The following is a 24,900-nucleotide window of genomic DNA, read 5'->3' on the forward strand; positions in this document are numbered from 1 at the left end:
CGACAATCCACCCTAGCATCACTGAAAGAAACCAAACAACAAAAGAAAATACAGCCCATGCATGATAGAACTGACCAGCTACTTTATTTTGCTTTCTAGAGGCAAACAATTAGTTTGAGCTGTTGCTGAATTTCATATGAACTAGGCTGGTGAGGGTGGGGGAGGTTTTCCCTTATACACTATTTTAGGAAAACTCATAATTGAATGTAATTTCTGCAGCTGCCATTAGAAAGCAGGATGGCAGCCACAGTGTCTAGAACAGCGGGGCGGGATAAGCCAGGGTGCAACTGAGAAACCCAGGGAAGAGAGCAGAGCCCATGCCCTAAAGTGACACCAAGGTCAGGACCCAGCCCATAGAGAAGGTGGTGGGGGAGAGTGTGGACCCCTTCAGCCCCCACCTAGGAAGGGGGAGCATCCCGCAGAATTCCCTGTCGCGGCGGAACCTTCTGTATCTTTGTTCTCTCTCCGCCACGGCTTGTAAGTATTAGCCTGATGTTGTTTACTTCTTCTCCCAATCTCTCCAAGGAATATGATTCACACGTTTTCAGATTTATTTGAACAAAAATGCAATAAATATGCTGCTTCAATTTTAACTGCTGGCCTGTAGCCAGGGTTTTTAATGAATCTGGCCTGTGCTACTGAAGTGTTCCAGGATCTCCAGGGCTCTGGGCACTGTGAGATTATACACATCGGTGCGCGCGTGCGCGCGCGCGCATACACACACACACACACACACACACACACACACACACACAGAGCTCTCACTCCACCCCCACCCCCACCTCCCCACCTCCCCACCTCCCCACCTCCCCACCTCCCCACCTCCCCACCTCCTATTCCCCGGAGGGCCAGTGACTCACAGTCAACGGCAGGTTTTCAGAGCCGACTCTGGTAAAAATTAGCAGGAGGCTTTTATTGTTCAAGGAGAGGAAGGACTCCTCCGTCTCCTTTCACGGCTGCGTGGAAGGGCCATCTTTTAATTTTTCCCCCTCCGTTGGAATTGCTGTACCCACCTCTAAAAACTGCCATCATCAGCCTTTTTGTCTCTTCCTTTGTTTTCTTGCAAATGGTCACTAGACCGGGCCCAGCCTGTGGGGACTTCATATAAAAACAGCTGGCTATGGAGGCTTAATGTGGAGATAAAAGGACTCTGAATTGATTTTCACCACAACCACACAGCCAGTGCTCCAGGCTTTGGAGAGCTAGAAAAAAACAGGAAGAGGGACCCAGGCCAAGGTGGTCTGGGCACGACACACTTTCTCAGAAGGAGTGGAAGGAGGATGAAACTGGCTGACAGCAGACCTGAGGCACCCAACTCCAGACCCCACCCTCCAGTAAATATGGCCAACATAGGGCAAAACTGTGGACTCTGCAAAATGTGTCCCCTTGGGTGGCCCCAGCCTCTTTCGGCAGAAAAATGATCACTAAGACCCCCTTCCAGCTCTAAGGACCTGCAACTCCAAAGTCCTGTGCCCACTGTGAACATTTAGCTGCATTATGGATTGGCATCTGAGAAACTCCTCCAAAGGAAGGGACCATTGCAGGGAAGGGCAATTTTAGGGATATGGTTTTCCACTGGTGACAGAGACAAAGAGGTGGCTGTAAAGACCCCATCTATCAATGTTTTGGCAAGTGCTGCCTCGTTACTAATGAATACCACCACCTAATTTTTTTCTTTTAAAGTGCAAACCATGGTCTGATCTTTTCCATTATGACCAGTGACTTCTATTGATGTCAGAAGCCCCTATATGTTCCTCCTGTCTTTGAATTACTCTCAAAAGCAAATCACACATTGCTCTGCAGGAGTCTGCCCACCACACTGCATCCCTACCTCACTTTAGCACGTTCCCTAATGGGGCCTTCACAGTCATTAGGCAAAATAAGCAAAGAAACTGCAAAGTTAGGAACCTGGGCAGGCAAATCACATGAAAGGCCTGGCTGCTCTCAGTGAGTTGGTAAGAGGACCAGGGTGCAGAGGTCTGGGTTGGGACAGTGTCACCAACAACGTAGTGTGACTTCAGGGAGCCTCAGTTTCCTCATCAGTGGAATATTGGAATCCACTTAATGATCCTTCCCAGTCCTGACAGTCTGAGATTCTAACATCTGGGCTATAGATTTTGAGTGATTCTCCCTTACCACATCTGACCCTCCATTTCAGAATTAAAGACACTCACAGTTAAACACCTCCTCTGTTTTTCACTTTCTTTAAATGGGAAATGGAATAATAAATAGCCCTTATTTCTACTGTGAATCCTCAAATCATAAAAATTGAATTCTCTTATTTATAATATTTATAGACTTGTAAAACATTCCTTATGCAGACTGAGAAAAATTACCATCTTGTTTTCATTTCAAATCGTAGTGTTAGTTGTGTGGTTTTGTATGTGTTGAGCTGTTCTTGTCTGTGCCCTTTACCAAACACTGTGTACTTCCATTAAACACATATGTGTTGATCACGTGACCTCTCACTAACCCTTTGCTGGGTGGACGCTCTTGGAAACATATGAGAAATATATGACATTGTCTCTTTCCTCAACTTACTAATTATCTTATTGGGAAGTCAGGATTGTTATGTGTTATAGTAATAATGTTAAAATAACAGCATGCTAGTTAGGAGCCAGGTGATGTGTTATGTACTGGATAGATTTTTACTTCATTTAAGCCTCACAACAAATTCCTTAAGATATCTCATTTTATTCCCATTTTACAGACAGGGGATCTAAGGCTTAAGTTAATTTTTCTGCTCAAAACAGAGCAGTGGTTAAAGATGTATCTGATTGATTCTATGAATTCGAAATGTCATGTGGCTAAGTATTAAACTGATTACAAGCAAAGTTTACGGAGCTTTGGCGTAGGCTCGTGCCCCCTGCAAGGTCAAGGATGTGGAAGTTCTGAGTAAGGGAGGTTACCTGCTCCTGATAGGAATGAGCAGGAAGGAACCTAGGACAATGGAGAGGAGGCACTGATCTAGAGATGAGAAGGAGAGTATAAACTCCTAATGAGAGATTTTCAAACAAACACTGGAAAACCATTGCCTTGCCACCCCACCATGTCTTCAATAACAGACAAGCCTTTGATGACACCACTGAAGACAGAAAGCCTCCACCTGCTCAAGCCTAGAACCCAGGAACTCTCTAGGCTGGATGTCCTTCAAGCACATTTTTGGCTCGACAAAAGGGCTGCCCTCAGATAACTTTGATTATTTTAAAAATGGTACTTTTAAAAACAAACACATTCCACATATTACATAACCAAGGCTGGAAAAAATAATGTTTTACTGTCAGGTTTGTTAGTTGGGAAATGTAATAATTTCCAGGTTTGGGGAATACAGTCGGGGAATTTCTTTTTACTTGACAAATAAAAATTATATATATTTATCCTGTACAACATGTTGTTTTGAAACATGTATATATTGTGGAATGGCTAAATTGAGCTAATTAACATACATTGACTCATGTATTTATCATTTTTTGTGAGTAATTTTTTTAAATCTCTTTAAAAGTCTGGCATTTGCCTCATTGGCAATTCTTGACTATTTCATTTGCTCTCTGAATCCTGGTTTCAGCTTCCTTTCTTCTCTTTGGGAAGCTTAATTCTCAGGTTCCTGTCAAACCTGACAGTTATTTTTTAGCTCTGAGTAGATGGATATTTTCCATAGTTGTGGCCTAATTTCACATTCAGTCAGAATTAGTATTTTTTTTCATCAGGTTCTGCAACTTCTTAATCCCACATTAGGCCATTACCTCATGAACCCAGGGCTAACTAAACAGAATTAAGAAACAAGCCATTTGTTGACAAGAATTATTTTTCTACACCTTTGCCTAAAGGACATGCATAAAAAACACCTCTCATTCTCTCTGCCGGTTTTTGGAGTCCACACACTAAATTGTCAATTTGTATTTCCAGTGACCATGGGAAAGGAAAGCTGCTTAAGAAAAAGCACCTACCATAGAGACTTGGGTTCAAATTCCTCATAACATTTAGTTGTGAGACCTTTGAATGCTTCTGAACATTTCAGCCTCATTTTCCTTATATATAAAATATGGTTGGTATTATCTACCTCCCAGGGTTGTGGCAGGTTGAGATTTAAAGTTACTCACATAATTGTTTGGTCTTCAGCCGTGGACAGTTAGTTGGTCCTGAAATAACCAGAGGGACTTTGTTAAAAAGTGGCTTCTCCTCAATCGCTTGAACCCAGGAGGCAGAGGTTGCAGTGAGCCGAGATCATACCACTGCACTGTAGCCTGGTGACAGAGGAAGACTCTGTCTTAAAAAAAAAAAAAAGTGGCTTCTCCTCAAAGGCGACACTAGGGCATGTCCTTCTGAGTCACATTTACTATGAGGCACCCACACTTACATCATAGAAACACCCAGACAAGCCTGGACCTAACTGGGTTTTCCAGGCCTTTCCATGCCCAAAACCCATTATACTTTATTTGGTTTATCTAAAGAAAAAATGAGATCTTTGTTATCTTCTAAAAAATAGGAATGTTTCCCACATTTGGCTCTCAGATCTCCCCTTAAGGTGGCCAGGTGAATTTCCTACAGTTTAGGAGCAGAGGAAACTCTTCTATCTACCCAAAATGCAGAATCAGAAGGAATTAGAGGCCATAAAGAAACTCAGGACAAAAAGCAGTAACATGCTCAAAGTCATAGAGCTAAAGATAAGTGAGTCTGGAAATCCCATGTCCTGAATCTCTGTCCTCTCACCATGCAGTTTTTTTTGATGACCATAAACCATGCACTGAACACCTGAACTCACCTCTGTATGGAGATGCCCCTGTCCAGCATGGTCTGTAAATGAATCACTGGGCCAGTGTGCAAAACTTTCCAGATGTCAGTGCAATGTGCTTTGTTCTTTATTGCATGTCTATCCACAAATGTGGGGTGTTTGTATATTGAACTAATCTCAGTGTTCAATACTCTTCTTTCTATAGCGGTCAGAAATTCAATATGTGTGGTTTGTCTTTAGTTAGAGTGTAATCATCACTGCCCTTTCTTGATTATTATACCAATTCTTTTCGTCTTTATCTTGTTTTGCAATGGCATTGTTACTAAGGTCTGGCAGACATCCTTCTTCAATATAGTTGCTCAATAGACATCTGTTGAACAAATAAATAGGTAATATGAATAAATACATGAATATCACAACACATATCAATTCAGTGGTATCTATAACTTACTGGACTGACTTCAGTTTACAAATTAAACAAGGAATGAAATTTGAAGTTAGTAAAACAATTTAGTTTTGGGTCTGTATGCCAACTATCATCTATTTTGACTATTTTTAATCAGTTATTAGGATGCCACAGTTTAAATCTATAATGCATCTGCTTCTTTAGGAACTGACGTTAATACCCCAGCCTGGTCTAATGGCCTCCCCATCTTGCTCTCCTGGTTAAACTGCCTGTATGGTTTCTATCTGCATATCTGTCCTCTTAGACCACCAATGAAATGTTCACTCCCTGTCATTATTATTCAGTTGTTTCTCTTCTCTTCCCAAACCTCCCATTTTCTTTCGTGTGTTCAAAGCTTTTTCATAATTGGAGAATGAGCATTAATAGGAAATGTTGTGCTGGGAATGAAGTCCTTTAAAACTATGTCAAATACACAACTCATAAAGGGAAGAAGAAAAATTGAAAACCCCAGAGCAAATATATAAAAATTCACATTTGCAGAATACATATACTAGAGAGGGAGGGTCTTACTTTCTTGAAAACATAACTCTCTCTAAGCCCTCTTCTCCAGCTTTCTCTAAACATGAGCTGTCCTAATGAATCAAATAAGATTTGATTTGCAAAAATAATCATTTGAGCATGGGTTTAGGTGTCTTCTGAGCAAAAAACGTAACTTGTTCCTTAGTGTTTCCCTCATAGTGCCTAGAAAGAAACTTCTAATGTAGAATTTGTCCAATAAAGGTTGAGGAAGAGAAAAGGAAACCAAAGGAAGGCAAGTGGGAATTATGTACAGTAGGGCACACGAGTTAACCATGCCATATCAAAACTTCAGTTTCTATCCGTGATTCAAAAGTGTCTTAAAATCGCTTGGCCACCTTCTCTAAACCTACTAGGAGCAGATTTTGTCCCAAGTTGGACACATAGAGAACAAACCACCTCTTCTCCATGGCTGAGTGTTTATGGTTCTACATAGACATCCTTCATGACTCCATATGACCCACAGGTGAAATTCAAACTCCAGGCACTATTCCCTGCCTGATCCTGAGCCCAGTCTTCTGTTTTGCTTCACCTGGCCACCCCAGAAACCCATACTCTGGCCACACAAGAATTCTTGTGTTTCCCCAAACATGCTGTACTGTGTGTGCTTCATGCCTTTGTGCTGGCTGGCCTTTCCTCCTGGAAAGTCTTTCGTCTCCTTTCAGTGAATGCTTCCAAATAAGAGCTGAGTGCAACCACCTTCTCAGTAATGTCCTTCCTCCCCAACAGTGAGGTCACTCATTCTTCTAGTAGTCATGGCTCTTACACCTGAGCCTGTGATCCTTCTCACAGAGTATTAAAATTAGCATTTACAGGCCAGGCACGGTGGCCCACGCCTGTAATCCCAGCACTTTGGGAGGCCAAGATGGGCAGATCACATGAGGTCAGGAGTTCGAGACCAGCCTGGCCAACATAATGAAACCCCATCTCTATTAAAAATATAAAAATTACCCAGGCATGGTGGCAGGCACTTGTAATCCCAGCTACATGGGAGGCTGAGGCAGGAGCATCACTGGAACCCAGGAGGCAGAGGTTGCAGTGAGCCGAGATCGCACCACTGCACTCCAGCCTGGGCAACAGAGCGAGACTCTATCTCAAAAAATAAAAATAAATAAAATTAGCATTTACATGTTTGCCTCTGGCACTTTGAAGATAGAAATGTATCTTTGTATCTTAGTAGGCTCACATGTAAGCCTGGGGGATAGGTACTACTATTAGTTCTATTATTGATGAGTAAACTGAAGCACAGAGAGATTAAATAACTTACCCAGGCCTAGATAACCAGTAGCTTGTAGAACTGTGATTTGAACACTGAGAATGTGGGCTCAGAGCTTATCCTCTTAACAGTTTTGAAATGCTGCTTTTTCATAAAAATTATCATACTGGTTCCCTTGTTACTTTTACTGTGGTATCTATATTAACATAAATTCTGATTCTTAATCAACCAGATCAATTATTTATGTTTGTATCTGAGATATATAGTAAATAAATTCCATTTTTAATGATTGTGCTAGAATATGCTAGTTCAATTCACCTCCATAAATCTCTAGTGTGGTCCCAGGTACAATGGAAGGTAATATGGGTGATCTTTTCGGCTCAGGGGAGATTGTTATTTTTATTTAAATTTCTTGTTCCAGCATCTTGTTTCATCAAATGGATATTCGGCTACCCAAAGACTAGACTGTTTCTTATATTTTACAGTCCCCCAAAGGGCACGGAGTTGCTGTATTCACAGTAGGCACTGAAACTTTTGCTGAATAAATTAAGACGTGCACAAAACTGCTTCCTTATAGCCAACCACCAGCAGTTGATTGAGAATGTAGCATCAAATTGAATATTTAGAAGATGACAAAACTTGGCTTATTGGGGTTCCAGCGTTCAGAGAGTTCAAAGTTAGAATGGCAGAGATGGAGCAATTCGTTGGCCAGCAACCTGTCATCCAAATTGCAACCCTCTAATCAGGCATTTGGTAGTGTCCACCCTAAATGCCTTTTAAATATTCAAAGTTCTTTGGCTTTGTTCCTGGCTAGCCTGTTCTGAGCATATTCTCTGTGCCAGCCACTTTGCTAAGCATTTTATTGGCATTATCTCATTTAATCCCTATGATAGCCCTCTGAGGTAGGAGGTTTACTACACTTTTAAAAAATAAGGAAACTGAAGCTTTAAGAGGTTAAATCATTTAAACAAGGTCAAATACCTAGTTAAGTGACAAAGCTGGGATTTAAACCAAGGACCGTCTGGCTGCAGGGTCATGGCCTTATCCACTAGCTGAAAACTCCTTTTCTTATAAGTGGCATATTTCCCAATTACTGACTAACATATTTGGATTTTGATCCTTACACAGAATGCTTCTGTCTCCATGTCTTTGCTTTACTCTCCTCCTCTTAACCTCTCTCCCCTTTAAAATAAAGACTAAACAATTTCACAGGCTGTTTCTTATGTCTTGAGACAGGGATAAAGAGTAAGGACTTCTGTACTAGGGATTTCATTTGGAAGGCTGAGAAATGGGAGTTTCAAAGACTGGAGACAAGATGCCAGTTCAGAATCAAAAAATAAGATTTTTGATTCAAACTAGCATCCTGTACTCAGCTCTCTGGTTCCATGATGTTGAATAATAGTGTGAGGCTGCTTTTCCTGAAATGCTTCTTTCTTTTTTAATAGCATTCTGCCTCCATAGCAGTCTGTGAATCTTTGACTCAGAGGCAATATCTCTCTACCAGTTCCAAACCTCCCCAATGACAGTTTCCTCTCTTAGCTCAAGCCCCACCGAGGGCTCTTCATCCTCATTGTACACTTCTGTAAACTTCCCACTACTCTTCTCTGGATGACCTAAAGACCTTCTCAGATACAGTTACTATTAAAATACTTCCCTTTTATCTTAACTCGTCAGTCTTGCTACAGTGTAATGACAGGCTGTCCATTAGCTCTGCGCACAATGCAGTGGTTGGAACCAACACAGACATCATCCAAATCAAACTTACTTTGGACCACTCTGGGGCCAGGCAACAGTGAAATTACCTTAGAGGAGGGTTGAAAGAAATGCACTGCATCCATTTCTTAAACAGGGGCTTACAGAATCAACCAAGTAGAAAGAAATGTTGAGATGCATTTAACCTCATTAGTTTCAGTAGGACTGGCTCTCTCCAATCCATCAGAGTTGAGCTACATTAGTGAACCTCAACTATTTCCAAATCTCATTTACATAATGGATGAGATGTGAAATGAGCCCAATGTGAGGGGAGCCGCCTGGAGGCACTGAAGTTTATCACAATATGTAAGAGTTCTTTTAGATCATTGCATTAAATTTCCACTAACAAGATAACAAATTAATTGTCTGTATTACTGTACTAGCCCAAAGTCTATTGAGTACAGAGTATCAGCCGAGGAAGGCAGCTGGGGTTTCAAGGGCTGCAGATGCTCAGAGATGGTTAAAGGGAGGTGATGAATACTACCTTGGCTTTCTCCTGCCCCTTTAAGAAATCCCAGGCACCTCTGTAATCTGATGGTGGACTTTGGCTTTATTAGTGAGGTAAGCGAGGATGAGTAAATCAACTGTATCAGACAAGCCTCAGGACATCTAGAAATTGATCATTCTGCCGAAATAAGCACTCTGTGTTTATTAGCTGGGAGTTCATCACTATCGCTTCTCCTCATCCAATTCCTAAGAGATTTCAAAGCCATCATCATGGTATTAGCTCATCTGACTGAACTACTAGAGGTAAAGATTAGGAGATCTATCTAATGATGGGTCTGAGTTTCTCTGATTTTTTTTTTCACTTCTATTGCAAAGAGGAGAGCTTTTCTAGCACACATTCTGTATCTACATGTGCATGCCTGCACACAATCACTATGTATTTGTATTCTACAGGAGGAATTCAAACAGTGAAATAAAGTAGGTGGTTTGAAGAAAGGACACCCAATAAAGCACTTAAAACAATGCAACTTTCTCATCTCAAAAGACATGACTACTTAACAAGGGGAATGTATGCTGAATTGATTTCTCAAGCCATGTACAGTGGGTGATCTTTTGCTGAGAAGACTAATTATATTCCATAACCTTATTTATAATCCCAACATCAATACATGGCCAAATTTCTACAGATATGTCCATAAAAGGTGAGGACATGCTGGGCTAATCTTTCTCAAGCCAGTAAATGTGCATTTATCTGTTTAGACATATATTTATGTGCACGCATGCACTAAGCTCCTGATATCAAGCTCTTTTTTCAATGTGGCTTCTAAATAAGCAGTAATCAAAATGCAAATAAGGTGACCCAGTTAGCATTGAGATCTGTATTACCATGCAGATGTGCTCTGCGACTATGTGCTCTAGAGGTAAAAAGGAAGACACTACAAAAGATGTTTATATTAACTGGCATTGATTACTAAGTCCTTCACATTAGGAAGAATCTAGAGAAGAATCTTCTAGAGACAATGGCCCTATAGCTTGTATCACATCTGGCATTTTTGGCTTGGTCTGTTTCTAAGCCATGCTGTGAGTATGGCATAACAAGCATACACCAGGAGTAAAAGAAGACTGGTTTCTTGAAGTCTCAGAATATAACCTTTGAGCACCAAGCTAGCATGCTGGCCTGAGACGATCCAAGGACATGACTAGTGTCAGAATCATGCCTCTGCCACCCTCTGTATGTGACACTAGGCACAGCAAGTCACATCCCCTTTCTGGGACTCAGATACCCAGGAAGGACTGGACTAGCTTTCTTCCACCCTTAACCTATCTTGATTTTACTTTACCAAAGCTCCAATATGTTCACCAATAGCCTGTAACATGCTTTATGTCTATAAAGTCTTAACCTACCTGATTGCCAAGGATGTAACGTGCATACTTGGTACATTGTACTACTATATTGGTCTTAATTACATGTATGCATTGTTTTTTTTGCTTGTTAGTACCTTTTGCAACTCCCTTTGTTATACTTTTCAGAGAATAGTTACCACCCTATTGTCTCTGCACTTTTTAAAGCATGGTTGCAATTACATCAGCATTTTGTTTGGTTCTGTTTATCTGTGCTTTGTCCTTCTGTAGCATGTGTGTGTGTGTGTATGTGTGTGTACAAACCAACTTGGGCAAGAATTCTAACCTGAGCTTAAAAATATCTATGAACTTTAAGCTGGGTTCTGTGTGTATATATGTGCTTCTCCCTCCCCCACCACCACTGACCTGGGAAGAATAGAATCTGATGTTGGAGATGCAGAAAAATTAAAACCTTTAACTTGGGATGTCTCCTCTTTGCAATTTTTATGTCTAATACCTCTCCATTCTAAATGATGTCATTGGACACTTCTAGAAAACACCTTTGAGCTGGCATAACCTTTCCACTATAGAATCGAGAGAGAGTGACTTCTGCATCATTAGAATTTACTGCATAGAGTAAAATACTCTTTAATGTAAATCTATTATTTTCTAATGAACAAAAATGTTATCTTCTCAGTCTATTTCTGCACTCCTGAATTAAGAAGGCAAGAACTAGCCAGACCGTGTATAGTGGTTTCTCTGAATCTAGAAAGCTCAGAATCAGAATAGTGATTTATTCTGACCAGAAGGAAACCAAAGCAGAATGAGATTCCAAGTCTTGTCCAAGTTCATCTAACAATCATGGGGAAGAGCTTGCAATAACCCAATGCCTCACAATTTCAATCTCTTAACTTTCATATTAGCAAATTATTTCTCTCTCATATAAGATATTAACCATAAATATCCATTGAATAATTTCTTTGGATGAGTCTTATGCTAGCAAGATACAGGAAAAGAATATAAAGTCTCTGCTTTCTAGGAATTAAAATCTTTTAGGGAACACACTTAACTTTAACATACGTAAGAATTTTTAAAATGAGACAATCACTAAGTGTAGTGCTAAGAAGTAATCATGGTTAACACAATTGAGTGTTTACTATAAATGGGCACCAAAGGAAGTGTTCTTACATGTGCATTAGTTTTCTCTTGCTGCCATAACGAATTTCCACGAACTTAGTGGCTTGAACAACATAAATGCATCATCTTTCAGTATTGGAGGACAGAAGTCTGAAATGGGACTCATTGAGCTAAAATCAAGGAGAGCTCCATTTCTTTCTAGAAACTGTAGGAGATAATCCATTTCCTTGTTTTCCAGCTTCTAGATGCCATCTGCATTCCCTGATCATGACTTCCTTCCTCAGTCTTCAGGGCCAGCAACATAGCATCTCTCTGACCCTGTTTCCGTCATCATATCTCTTTTTCACTAACTCTTCTCTTCTGCCTTCTTTCATTTGAATGGGCTTTTGTGATTGTATTGTGACCACCTAGATAATTAAGAGTACTTGCTCTATCTTAAGGTCAGCTGATTAGCAGCATTAATTTTTATTTGCAATCTTAATTTACCTTTGTCATATTCACAGGTTCTAGGAATTAGGATGTGGACAGCTTTGGAGGGGAAACATTATTTTCTGTTTACCCCAATATGTAAACTCCTTTAATCCACACAACAACCTCATTAACAGATGAAAAAATTGAGGCATGGAAAGCTAATATAACTTTCCCAAGATCACACAGCTAGTAAGACCAGTAGTCTCACTCTAGAGAATATATTCTTTACCTATTTGCTATATTTTATAGCATGTATACTATATACACTTTAATGGAAAAAAAGAGTTTTAGAATAGAGGAATATGTGGGCTAAAGTAGTTAGTGCAGTTTCCTAAAAGGTTTGAGCCTAGAATGATAGATGTGTCCATCTAACATTTGTAAGTACCTAGTATCTACCAAGCTAGGTGCCGGGGAACCAACAGGAAGTGAGACATGGTTTGTAACCCCAAAACTTTTGCAATTGCCTAGAAAAATTGGCAGAGAAATGAACAAATAAGTATGAAACAGGAGGTATATTCTGTTACAGAAGTATGTTCAGGATGGTGAGACGACAAATGGGAAGGAGGCCTGAACTCTACCTGACAAGAAGATGTGGTTTTAATTTTTCCCAGCTGCCTTTCCAGGCATAGCTCAGTATTTGTTTTTTTACAACTCATCCAAAGCACTCTTTTTGCAGCTACACAAAGAAATGTAATTTCTGCTTTTGCTCTGGTCATTTTCCAGCCCTGGCAGGCCCTCCTTCTGCTTCTAGTTGTGGAATTCTACCCAACTTTTAATATTGAGAGTTCTGTACCCGTGTGTATCTTCCTGAGCGGATGGTTGACTCTGTTCGGAAAGGACTCAAGTTCCTGAGGCCTGATGGTGCTTGTCACCTATGGGTTCTTAATAAACATTGAAATAATAAATGGATGAGCAAGAGGTCACCTCAGATCCCATTGAGATCTCATTTGCCTCCTAATTTGTGAAGGACTCGTTGGACTTCCTTTGTTGTTTGGTTTATCAATTTTATAGGTGTTTCTGTCTTACCCCCCTCTCCACTTCTAAACCATCTCTGTGAAGACAGAGATCACAACTTCCAAGTTTTGCTAGTCAACTCTCAAATAATTGTTAAATTCCAAATGATTTATTCTAGACTCAGTAAATAGTATTCTGCCCAAGAGTAACCTTCATCCTAAAAGGTGAAATTTATCTTAGAATGAAGGTGATGATGATAAATTTCCTTCATTCATCTCTTCACTCATCCTAGAATGAAGTAAAACTCATTTGACATAAAACTAATGCTGATAGGGTCACCACCTCTGATTAAGCAGGTTGTTTGCTGTTCACAGGTGCCTGGCATGGGGGGAGAATGGGGTTAAAATCCATCCTGTGCTCCTCTCCCCAAGCTATGAGACCCTGGGGTTCATGTGCACACAGAAAGCTGTGTCTTTTTCTAATTTGCCCAGAAGTGCCCTCTCTTTGCTAAGCTCTGAGTCCATGGAGCTGTATTCACCTGGAATTTGCCTTTTTCTAATTCACCCAAAAATGTCATATAAATAGTAGCAGATTAAAAAGTGCTTTAGGCTCTTTCATTGCCCTTATAAAAAGCCACAGATACCCTTGTGCTACACAAAAATTATTAGAATGTAAATCTTGGGGAAAAGGGCCTTTAATTGTTTTGACCAGTGCCATATTTAAAAATAAAATTTTTATTGACTTTGGCACAAAAAAATATTATTTCCCAAAACCTACGGGTATCTATTACTTGATTCACTTTATTCTGTAATGTCGATTCCCCTTATTGCCATGAATGAAGTTCATTTGCAAACAAGAAAAAAGAACAATAGAATAATCTGAATAGACAACCAATATATTAGCGAGGGAATTATTATCAAGTTTTCAAGAGTAGTTTTTTCCTTGTGAAAAATATGTCATTTACTGGTTTACCCAAAAGTCTGTTTGTTATAGGGAAAGAAAGAACATTGAATTAAGTCAAGAAACATGGATTTCAGCTTCGCTTCATCCACACATATGATATGTGAGCTTGGGCAAATCACTTGGTCTTCTGTGCCTTTATTTCCTTGTTCGTAAATTAGGGGTTTTACCATTTGCCTCTTGGCATCCACAGGGATGCTGCAAGGGACAAATAGCATAATGCACATCAAAGCTCTTTGCAAGCTTAAAAACCACTAACTGCTCAATATAACTCCCAGTCTAAGCCAAAATCTGTCTTCTGCAGTGTAAAGGGAGCCAGGAAGATGACTAAAGGGACCAACCATCCCAGTGGTGTCAGCCTCTTCCACCATGCCAGCCTGGGCTTTGTCACCATGAAATATCTACATCTGCAAATCTTAGAATTACAAAATTAATTAAACTGTTCAACAAGCCTATATTAATCACATACTATCTGCCAGATATACTGTGCTCTGCAGCGAATGTTACAAAATGAATTACATATGGGTCCCTTGGTGATGACTCCATTGCCTCTTTTATTTTGAAGAAACTATGCAGAACAAAGAACCAACTGGGAATCAGAGAATCTAGATCATCCCACCTCTTACAGCTGTGTGATTTTAGATAGATCAGATGACCTCTCTGAACCCCTTGACTTTCTTATCTAGGAAAGGGTAGTAAATAGTAGCCATCCCACAAAGATTTTTGTTTGTTTTCCTTCCTGTAGAGAAATGATATAAAGTAGATAACTAGCTTTATAAACCATGGAACAACATACAGCTTCTCTAAGGTGAGGCTGGTTTTTATTATCCAAGGTTGCAGAGCTCATTAAAGGGATCCTGGAAAAGTCAGCCACCATAGACCCTACTTTTCCTTCGTGACCTCTGTGACCTTGAGCAACCTGGGGAAGAGGTAATTGAGCAGCAACTACTACTTCGGAAGAAACAGAATCGAAATATTGAAGCTATTGACTTACCCTTAAGGTAGTAAACAATGCTTTGGTCTCTGACCTTTTCGCATCCTGGGGCAGTCAATAACCTGGCCGCTAGATGCAGCGCCTGCCACTGATTTTGATTTGGGAGTAGTTTAACCTTGAACTGAGCTCCAAGTAACCAAGGCAACAGGAAGTCAGCTTCTGCATCGAAGGAGCAGGAATCCATAAATCAAGTCCCTAATGCAAACACGGTGTGCAGGTAGAGGTTTGAGGGGATAAGTGGTCTATGAGAAATTACCTTTGAAAATGAGTGACTATTTCTACATAGGCTACAGCACAGTTTCAGAGACTTTTTTTTAAAAAAATTATCAACAGAGGTCAATAGGTTTTAGCGGAATGTTTTTCCTATAGGTTTAACTTTTTTGTATTTCCTCCCGGCTGTGTCTTTTAATTAAGAACAGATGTTGGATCCACAAAGTTATTAGCATTGTTATTTTCCTTTTTAAAAACTTACTGGCCTCCAAGTAGGCAATCTTCAGTGCAGTTTGTCTCGTGCTGGGGTTTAGGGATGCTCTGAACACGCCTACCAAGGGTGCTCTCCATACAGTCTACTTTCTGAGTTTGAGACAGTGATCCCTTCCCAGAGCACACCAGTGGCATTACAGATTGTCTGTGTAAGCAGTGGTGCTACATCTCAATGGTCCAGTTAGTACAAGGTTAAATCTGGGTTTCTTTATGATCACCCTCCAGCATCAAAAATCTCCCTCCCGTTGATAGAAGCCTAGTTCATGCTGGGAAGAAACTTTTCAAATGCCCACCCCCACCCCCAACTTTGCTTTTGCTCATCATAGAATATCAGTCACCACCTGGAATGAAGGGTAATGAAGAGACTTCCAGTGGCCAGCCTGCCCAATGCACTCTCCCAAGGACCAGTACCCCGTCACTGTCTCCTGACACCTCTGCCCTCAGATAGATTTTGTGGATTAATAAGTGTTCATAGATTAGCCTTTGTTTAAAGCTTACTTAATATTCTTGCTTGTGTTATTTCTAGGATTGTTTCCATTATCCTTTCAAAATCCAAAAATGGCTGAGAAAAATGTCCGGCTTTTTTTTTTCTTTTTTAATTTGTTTTCAAAATCATTGGGTGGTAACTAGAAAGCCATACTATAATGTAGAAAATTCTAAAGGATCTAGGGTTTTCAAGAGAGCTAATAGTGGCCATCTAAATTATAGAATGTTTTAAATATCATTTTATTACTTTTAGTGTATTCTGTAACATGAACACTTGAGTAGCAAAGTACACCCATGAGAGGTCTGATTGGATCAACTCTAATGAATTGATGTGGACTGAGACTAATTTGGATTGTGAGCATTTGCATAAAAATGGGTACAACTAAAGTGACTTGACTCCGTTTATTCCCAAGTGAGAGTTAAATATCTGACTGCTAATCCTGTTTATGGCCTTTATGACCCAAGCATAGCATAATTTGAACAAAGAATTACCTTCCCAACTTGTGTCCACAGGTATAAAGATGACATATCAGTGAATTTTTCCAGAGGAGCTGTTATGCAATAGAAATCTGACCGCTTAGATTTCCTGAGGTGTTCCATGGAAATTCTGCCTCCATCCATTCGATGGGAATGCCATGGTGGTGCAGTGTACCAAAATGGGAAATTTTCATCAGACTGTTCTGCCCATTATCAGACTTTTTAGCAGCCAAGTTGTGAAAATACCTCAGTCATTCTGCCCCAGTGCCCATAGGCTTCTGGACATTTTCCAAACTGTGTTTGTTTTCTGAAAGGAATGAAAAGTTTAATACATGTTTGTGGGTTTTTTAAATATTAACAATAAAGAAGGCTAAGAAGTGGCCAGGCGCCGTGGCTCACGCCTGTAATCCCAACACTTTGGGAGGCCGAGGCGGGCAGATCACGATGTCAGGAGATCGAGACCATCCTGGCCAACATGGTGAAACCCCGTCTCTACTAAAAGTACAAACAATTAGCCGGGTGTGGTGGCAAGTACCTGTAGTCCCAGCTATTCAGGAGGCTGAGGCAGGAGAATCGCTTGAACCCAGGAGGTGGAGGTTGCAGTAAGCCAAGTTTGCACCACTGCACCTCAGCCTGGGTGACAGAGTGAGACTCTTGTCTCAAAAAAAAAAAAGGGGGGGGGGGCTAAGAAGTAAAAACACTCCCTCTTCCTTAACAGTCTCTGAGCTCTCCTTCCTCAGAATAACCACTGTTACCTATTTGGATGTGTCGCTTTACAGATGATTCTGAATGCATTTTAAATATGTCTGTACCTAGCCCATGATGAGCACACCTGCAAATTTTACAAACAAGGCATATTATACGTACTTGCTACACCTTCTAGTTTCTTGATGGTTGTGCCTTGCAATCTGTCTATCATAGAATTTGATGTTTGCCTATCTCCTACTTCAAAGTGCTATGAAATATAAACTCCAAGAAAAGCATAAATGGCATTTTTGTTCATGGTGTCACAACTGGGAGTTTCAGAGACTGGAACGGAGAATAGGAGGAAGGAAGGAGGTAAATGTCAGCATGACTGTCTTCCTTAGGTAGTTACAGATGCCTTATCCAGGTGTGATACTGGGGCCTCTTCATCCTCAGCATGAAACATGCTGTCGGCAGACTGGGGTCATGATCAGGTATTAGAGTTTGGCCAGGTGGACCAATATGAACCCTGGGTTTAGTGTCCGGCTACCTGGAAACTTCCAGCTTTGACATTAAGAGCTGTATGAGTGAGTTCAGGTCTCCTTTAACCTTTTAGAAATGTGTTCTCTTCATCTGTAAAATTGAGAAAATGGTAATATCCACACTACATGCTTCACAGAGTTGCCACGAGGGCCAAGAGAAGCTGATCTCACTATGTGAGATAGTGTTACTCTGGGAGGGGACTGGATCACTAAGGTTAGTTGGGATAGAAAAAATGAGTCAAGAACCAATATGGTAAGGCCCAATTTGTTGTTGCTGCTGTTAGTGTTATGTAGCCTACAGATGAAGAAACTGAATAGGTAACCATTTGAAATGGATTCACATACCCTTAGCCACTTGACTTACATTTGAATGAGTTAGAGAGCCTTGTTTTCGCATTGGGGCCAGGGGGAAGGTACCCATATATTCTTAGTCATGTCAGGGAGAAGAACTGACCCTTTGCTTGCTGGTTACCATTGGTTCTGAGGAAGCAGCAGGTCATAGTAATGATAGTCGCAATAATAGGGATAATAATAATGTTAAGCACTTTTATAGCACGGACTATGCACTAGGCATGGTTCTAAGCTCTTTACATTGATAGACTTGTTGGATGCTCACAACAGCCCCTACAAGGTAGTATCATCACCACCCCATTTTTACAAGTAAAGAAGTTTAAAACTTGGAGAGATTAAGCAACTTGCTCTTCATCACAGAGTTGGAAAGTTGCAGAGCCTAGATTCAAGCTCAGGAAATGGGAATGTAGAATAGCTCTTACTGTTTGTTACATAGGAAATTTCTAGGCCCTTACAGGGGCACCTCCTGACTCCTCAGGCTTTTCAGCATCATCATGACATGACATATGATGCCTGTTATGACCAGACACTCAAAGGCCCCCAAATCAGCTCTCCTTACCCTACAGGTTGATGACACACTAATCCCCACAGTTCGTCTTCCACCTTCGGCATGCTGGCCTCATCTGGATCATGTTTACTCCCCACCCATGCCTTAGCCTATGCCCTTAGCGAAAATGCCTTTCCTTCATCCTTGAAGCTTCAGCATGAGTCTTTCCTCACTTCTTTCAACACTGATCTCTACATCCTTAGAACTCCCCAAACACCTAGGATAAGTAAAACACAAGCCTGCAGGAGCTTGCTGTCCAATTTTTCCTTCTCATTCAGTCTTCTTTCCCCAGCTGGATGAGATGAGAAGTCTTACTAGGGTGGGAGCCATGTCTCTTCCACTCTGAACTCCCCTTCATGCTGCACACAGCACAGCCTCTGTAAAGATGGGAATGTACATCCTCAGAAGGCAAAGGGGCACCTGATGGATTATTCTGCTTCATTAGGCCTATGCTGTGACCCCACCACTTCCAGGCAGCCAACCTAGAATGACATCACTCCTAACTTCAGCCACAAAAGCAAAACCAGTCATAGCTATTTTTTCTCTTTAAGCATTTTTAAATTTAATTCTTGTTGTACCAGGAGGTGTTCAAATCATTTGACCATTTCCTCAGATCATGTCCAGGTTACATGTTGTCTATCTTCCTGTTCCCTTAAAGTGACTGAAAACTTTGGGGTTGTTATTTTTTAGGGATGCCAAGTCCCCACTTAAAAGTGGACCAGACAGCAGTGCATAGTAAGAACGAAGGCTCAGTGCCCACCATGATGACCAGGAAGAAGCCAGCCGCAGTTGACAGTGTTACAATTCCACCAGCCCCAGTGTTATCTCTCCTTGCTGCATCTGCAGCAACGTCGGATGCAGGTGAGCACTTTTCAGATGCTTTGGGTTCACCCCAAGCAAGATGAATGTGGAGAAAGCCCACTGAGAATGGCCTGTTGAATACAGGTAAGAGTTCTCTGTTTTGCCATCCTCCTGTAGACTCTGAACATGGGAGCTGTTTCAGCACTGGCTCTTTGAAGTGGGAGGAGATCTGAGAAAAGAAGGAGATCTCCTGGGAATGTGGAGGGTGGGTACTCTGGAAAGCTCTTCACTTTATTCTAATATGGGTCCACTGAGTAGTAACTAAATGCTAACATTATTAATCACTCTTTATCAAGCCTCAGGAATTACTAATCTCTGCATCAAGGGCCTTATATATGTTATTTCTTGTAACTCATAAAATAAACACTTGTATCCTCATTTTCAGAAGAGCAAGCTAAGAGTAAAGAAGCCTGCCCCAAGAACCTGTGGACAGTCAGGATTCCAAAGCCCATGCTCTCAACCAGTGCCTTTCACTGCCTCCCTTGCTCATCAGGGATGAAAGACAGTAATCACTGATTTATTGATGCATCAATACCTTCTACCCATGAATTGATGAATTTCTCAGTAGTTCCCAGAGTCCTCGCCAACAGTGGATAAAATATAAACGCCTTATTTAGATATCTCAAGTTCTCCACAGCCTGGTCCTTTCCACGTCTGTTCCCCACAGTGCCTCCCACCAGCCCCTGTGCCCACCTCCACTGTGTCAAGCTCATCCCTGCCTCCAGGAAGACAGGCCTTGGGTTTGGCTTAACACCTGAGCTTGGAGACAGCCTTACTCAATTCCTAATCACATCCTACAAGTCCTTAAAACCCAGCTAGTCACAGCTCCTCCAGGACATCCAGAATCTCTACCATGCAGTTCCCATCATTTCATAGACTGCAACTTCTCCCATGTAACAAAATTGCACATACCTCAGAGGCAGAGTCAACAATTTATATTCTTGCTATCTCCCTGACATGCAGCATGACAATGTTACATACATATTTCTTGAATTAACATATTAATGTAAATGTGGCAAGCACATTGCAGTATTTAGAAAGGCCTGTTAGAAACCCAAGAAGAGACTCATTCTTAATATTTAGTCCAAATTCATTTTTCGATTTAGCAGTTTGCTTTGAGCAAAGAACTCAACTTGTCTACATACCTACCTCCTTCGTGGAAATCACTGGTGATTAGAAAATGAGCCCAGTTGAAATAACAGAAAGAAACACTTGGAATGACACTTCCCTAATTGAATTCAGCAAAATACTAGTAGGTGTTTTGTGATAAAGGATGTTTTCATGGAAAAGTAGGTGTAGGAGAAGCTGCTGCCTTACCCCTGGTTCCTTCCTGCAGGGCTTTCCAGGGCCTTGCGTTGACCAATGTGCATTTTGAGGTTGCAGGAGGGAGACACCGAATTACACAATCATATCTGAACACACAACCCTTTTTTCTGGGACTGTCTCCTAACATCTCTTGGAAATGGTGTTCTCTCCAGCCATTTGAAAACTCTTGCCCTGAAGGAATGGGGTCATCTCTCAAATATGATCATGAGCCTTTGCTTGGTGTGAAACAAAAAGTTTTTGGTGGAATTGCCAGGTAAATGGTGCCAGTGAGGAGTACAAGAAGAAGACAAAGGAGGGAAAGTCACAGAGAAATGCAAAGGAAGTTACTCCTGAGACTTGATGGATTAGTAACACCTTGGTGGGAGGGTGTCCAAACAAAGGGAGCAAGTTGGGCAGAGTCTTGGAAGTGGGAACTGGTGCTGTGGCTGACTTCAAGGAAAACATCATTTGGCTTAAGCAAAAGAATTGGGGTATCGTCTGCACCCACCCAGATCAGTGGTTATTCAACCTTGTCGATTAAGCACTGGAGACCTCCCTTTATTGATTGAGAAATTAGCCTTTGTGTTTCCACCTTTGCCGGCCATGCACAGATATTTCTCTGAGGCCAAAGACAGGTGGTCCCCCATTTTCCTCCCCTGCACTCTTTCCCTTCAGTATAAGAGAACTTATTGTTGGGATCACATGCTTATACGGGCCTGCCTCCTCTAGTGCATCCAGTAAATAATTTACAAATATGCCAAATGGGCAGTAGAAACAGATGATATTATACTTTCATACTTGCCTCCGTGGTAATCAGAGCTGAGCCCAGACTCCCCTGTTGCAAGATGCAAGAATGGGCTGTTTATTTTTGGCAGTACTTAAATGAGACCCTCATGAGAATTTCACACATTTGGTCCATTTCCGGGTCTCTGGCTGCTGAGCTGGACTTTTGGGGGGAAATAGGCCAGATATCTACCCCAGGTGCTGGAAGACAGACCTTCCTAAGATTTCACTCCCCACAGATAAAAAGCTTCCCGCAAACCTGGGAGAGCTAGAAACACACAGGCTGGGCTTGTGGCCAATGCTCTGTTTTACACGTGAAGAAACCGAGGCCTCTTGAGATTCAGAGATTTGCCTGAGGTCATACAGTTGGATTGGAACCCACATTTCCTGATTTACTGCCTGATTTCCAGTGGATTCCCACTTCTGTCATAGTCCCATCATGAGCAAAGGCAGATTTTCTTTCTCCATAAATATGGACTTCTACTTCTTTTGGAGAACAGTGAATGAAACTCATAATTTGATGGGGTAGATAGATAGCTTTAGCCAAAGCCAAGCACAAAGTAGGTAGTTAATAGTTTCTGGATTTGATCTTATTTAATTAGGTGCTTGAAATATATAGTAACATATGTAGTACAGTAATATATATTTCTGATGAAACAACTCACTTGATTTTTGTTTTCTTTAGAGCGCCTTTCTTCATCTTTCACTATAAGCAAGGTAGAGTTACTTCTGGCTTTAGGCAGGGATCAGCTTATTTTCCAATAGGTTATCATTTCTGCAGAATGGTTTGGAAACCCAGACAATTGCAGGGAGGAAAAAAAAAAGGAAAGAAGAGTTAAACTAGGTGGCTTATAAAACAAATTTAAGAAATCATGTATTGAGATAAGAAGCTACTGAAGTAATTCAATTAATTAGAAATTTTATTTAGAAATAATGGATGCAGGCCAGGCATGGTGGCTCATGCCTGTAATCCCAGCACTTTGAGAGGCCAAGGTGGGTGGATCACTTGAGGTCAGGAGTTCAAGACCAGCCTGGCCAACATGGCAAAACCTCTACTAAAAATACAAAAATTAACCGGGTGTGGTGGCGTGCTCCTGTAATCCCAGCTACTCAGGAGTCTTAGGCAGGAGAATTGCTTGAACCCGGGAGGTGGAGGCTGCAGTGAGCCGAGATCACGCCACTGCACTCCAGCCTGGGTGACAAAGCGAAACTCCATCTCAAAAAAATAAAAAATTTATAAAAAAAGAGTGGATGCAAAAATACCTAGTACAGTTCCTGACACATAGTACATGCTCAGTAAATAATCACTGAGTGAAACAAATGGTTGAGAGGCAGTAGCTGTATGCTTTTACAGCATTAAATATGGTGAGAGACATCTGAGAAAAACATACTCAATCTTGAAACTGCCTTTTTTTTTTTTTTTTTTTTTGAAATGGAGTCTTGCTCTATCACTGAGGCTGGAATGCAATGGTGCAATCTTGGCTCACTGCAACCTCCACCTCTCAGGTTCAAGCGATTCTCCTGCCTCAGCCTCCCGAGTGGCTGGGATTACAGGCACATGCCACCATGCCCGACTGATTTTTGTATTTTTAGTAGAGGCGGGGTTTCACCGTGTTGGCCAGGCTGGTCTCGAACTCCTAACCTCAGGTGATCCGCCCACTTCGGCCTCCCAAAGTGCTGGGATTACAGGCATAATGACAATTAAATGGAAAACATTTGACAGGCACTTTGTAGGCTGCTGAAAAATACTTGCTAAATAATTGACCAACCTGTAGTAAGAACAGTACTTTTTTCAAATAGGTGATCTTTGGTAAAAGTACAACAAAGGAACATTCCCACCTTATTTTATAAACAATACAATATGGGAGAAATGAATATGGGTCAGGGGTTTACAAATATGTGTTTTCTAGCTTGTATGCATATATGCATGTGTTATATGGGTCCCCCAATTTTTTTGTTCCAGGCAATTTTTTTACCTTCTCAGAGTCTCAGAGGCATACTGATTATGACATTATTGATTTGTAAAAGGGGGCCATCGAGGAGATGCAGGAGAGAGTGGCGAGCTGGGAACATGTCAGTTTGTGAGCTACCAGGAGGGAGGATGGCAGTGGCTGCTGGAGGTGCTCAAACAGATCAGCCTCGGTGGTCAAACTGCTCAATAGCTATTGATCAGCTGCAGTCCCCTGGTGCAGCCAAGGAGGTCTGATTCAAGGGAGCACTGCATCATTATTGTGAGTAATTAGGGCTAATGCAGTAAAAGTGCCACTAAAGTTTGCTCAAAGTGAGGCATAATTTGAAACAACTTCTATTACACTAGCCCAGTCATGATTTAATAATCATATCAGATAATCCATACCTGAATAAGCCAGGCTGATTTTTCTGATTTTCTAGATGTTGAACGAACTTCTCAGGGAGATCATGTAATGTATAGAGAATTTGTGATTTCATTTCAGAAACATGTTTTTTCCCCTTATATTTAAGATGAGTCTGTATGAATAAGTAGATTCCAAATGGTGGTAAGAACTCAGTAAAACATCAAGGCAACAAAATCTGTATGGTTTTGCACTTGAAAGACTAGACTAGCAATAATGGGAAGACAAGTATATCCTTTCTCTCTCTCTCTCTCTCTCACTCACACACACACACACACACAAACACATACGCACCAACATTCTCTCATCTTAAGTCCAAGGAGAAAAGAAAAAAGCAAACATGCATCAGCCATGCTATCATCAGATCTCAACTGCTAGCTCAGTTTGAGATAACAAGGAAGTAGAGTGAGCACAGCTCTTAGCTTCTATCTGTTTTGTATCAAGGCTAATCCATTATTATTTCAAACTATATTATCTACCATGTTTAAAACTACCAGAGCCCATAAGTAAAAATATTTAAATTTCGTAAGTCTGTTAAATTTTTAAGCATTTTTTTTCTCATGGCAGGGACTAATATTAGGGAACTCGTTTTGTTATTAGCCCAGCCATCAGTCCAATCAGAACTAACTGATACCTGTAATCAAGATGCAAAACCTTAAGCTTGAAAAATTAATTACCATTACAAATAATAGTGGGAATTCTTAATACTATGAAATCAGAATGAAATTCAGTATACTAGTAGCTAGAACAAAATGATGTGAAAATTGCTTTCAGCTCCTAAATTCTATGATACTTGAGTTTTCTCTTAGCCAGCTGCCATCTATGGGAAGGGGCCCAGAATAATGAAGTAATATCCAGCTACAAAAAAGCAATGAACAAGAATTTAAGAATGATGTAATTATTTATTTTATTTCTTTTGTTGTTATGTTGAATCATGAGCTGGAGCCCCTAACCAAAATAACAGGTCAAGTCAGCCAAAGTCTTATCTTTAGAAGAACCAAAATAGAAGAAATAAAGGTGCAA

The 24,900-nt window shown here is 40.9% G+C and overlaps 1 protein-coding gene across 2 annotated transcripts in view; it reads left to right on the plus strand.

The window, feature by feature from the left end:
* SETBP1 (SET binding protein 1) overlaps positions 1 to 24,900 on the plus strand; it is a 383,612-nt gene that overhangs the window by 334,672 nt on the left and 24,040 nt on the right. For both annotated transcript variants that reach the window (XM_054460266.2, XM_063653620.1), the window contains one exon: positions 19,247 to 19,417. In XM_054460266.2, the coding sequence (XP_054316241.2) occupies positions 19,247 to 19,417 (171 nt within the window). The remainder of the gene's footprint in view (positions 1 to 19,246; positions 19,418 to 24,900) is intronic.

The sequence above is a fragment of the Pongo pygmaeus genome, chromosome 17 (genome assembly GCF_028885625.2).
Source record: "Pongo pygmaeus isolate AG05252 chromosome 17, NHGRI_mPonPyg2-v2.0_pri, whole genome shotgun sequence".
Lineage (NCBI taxonomy): Eukaryota > Metazoa > Chordata > Mammalia > Primates > Hominidae > Pongo > Pongo pygmaeus.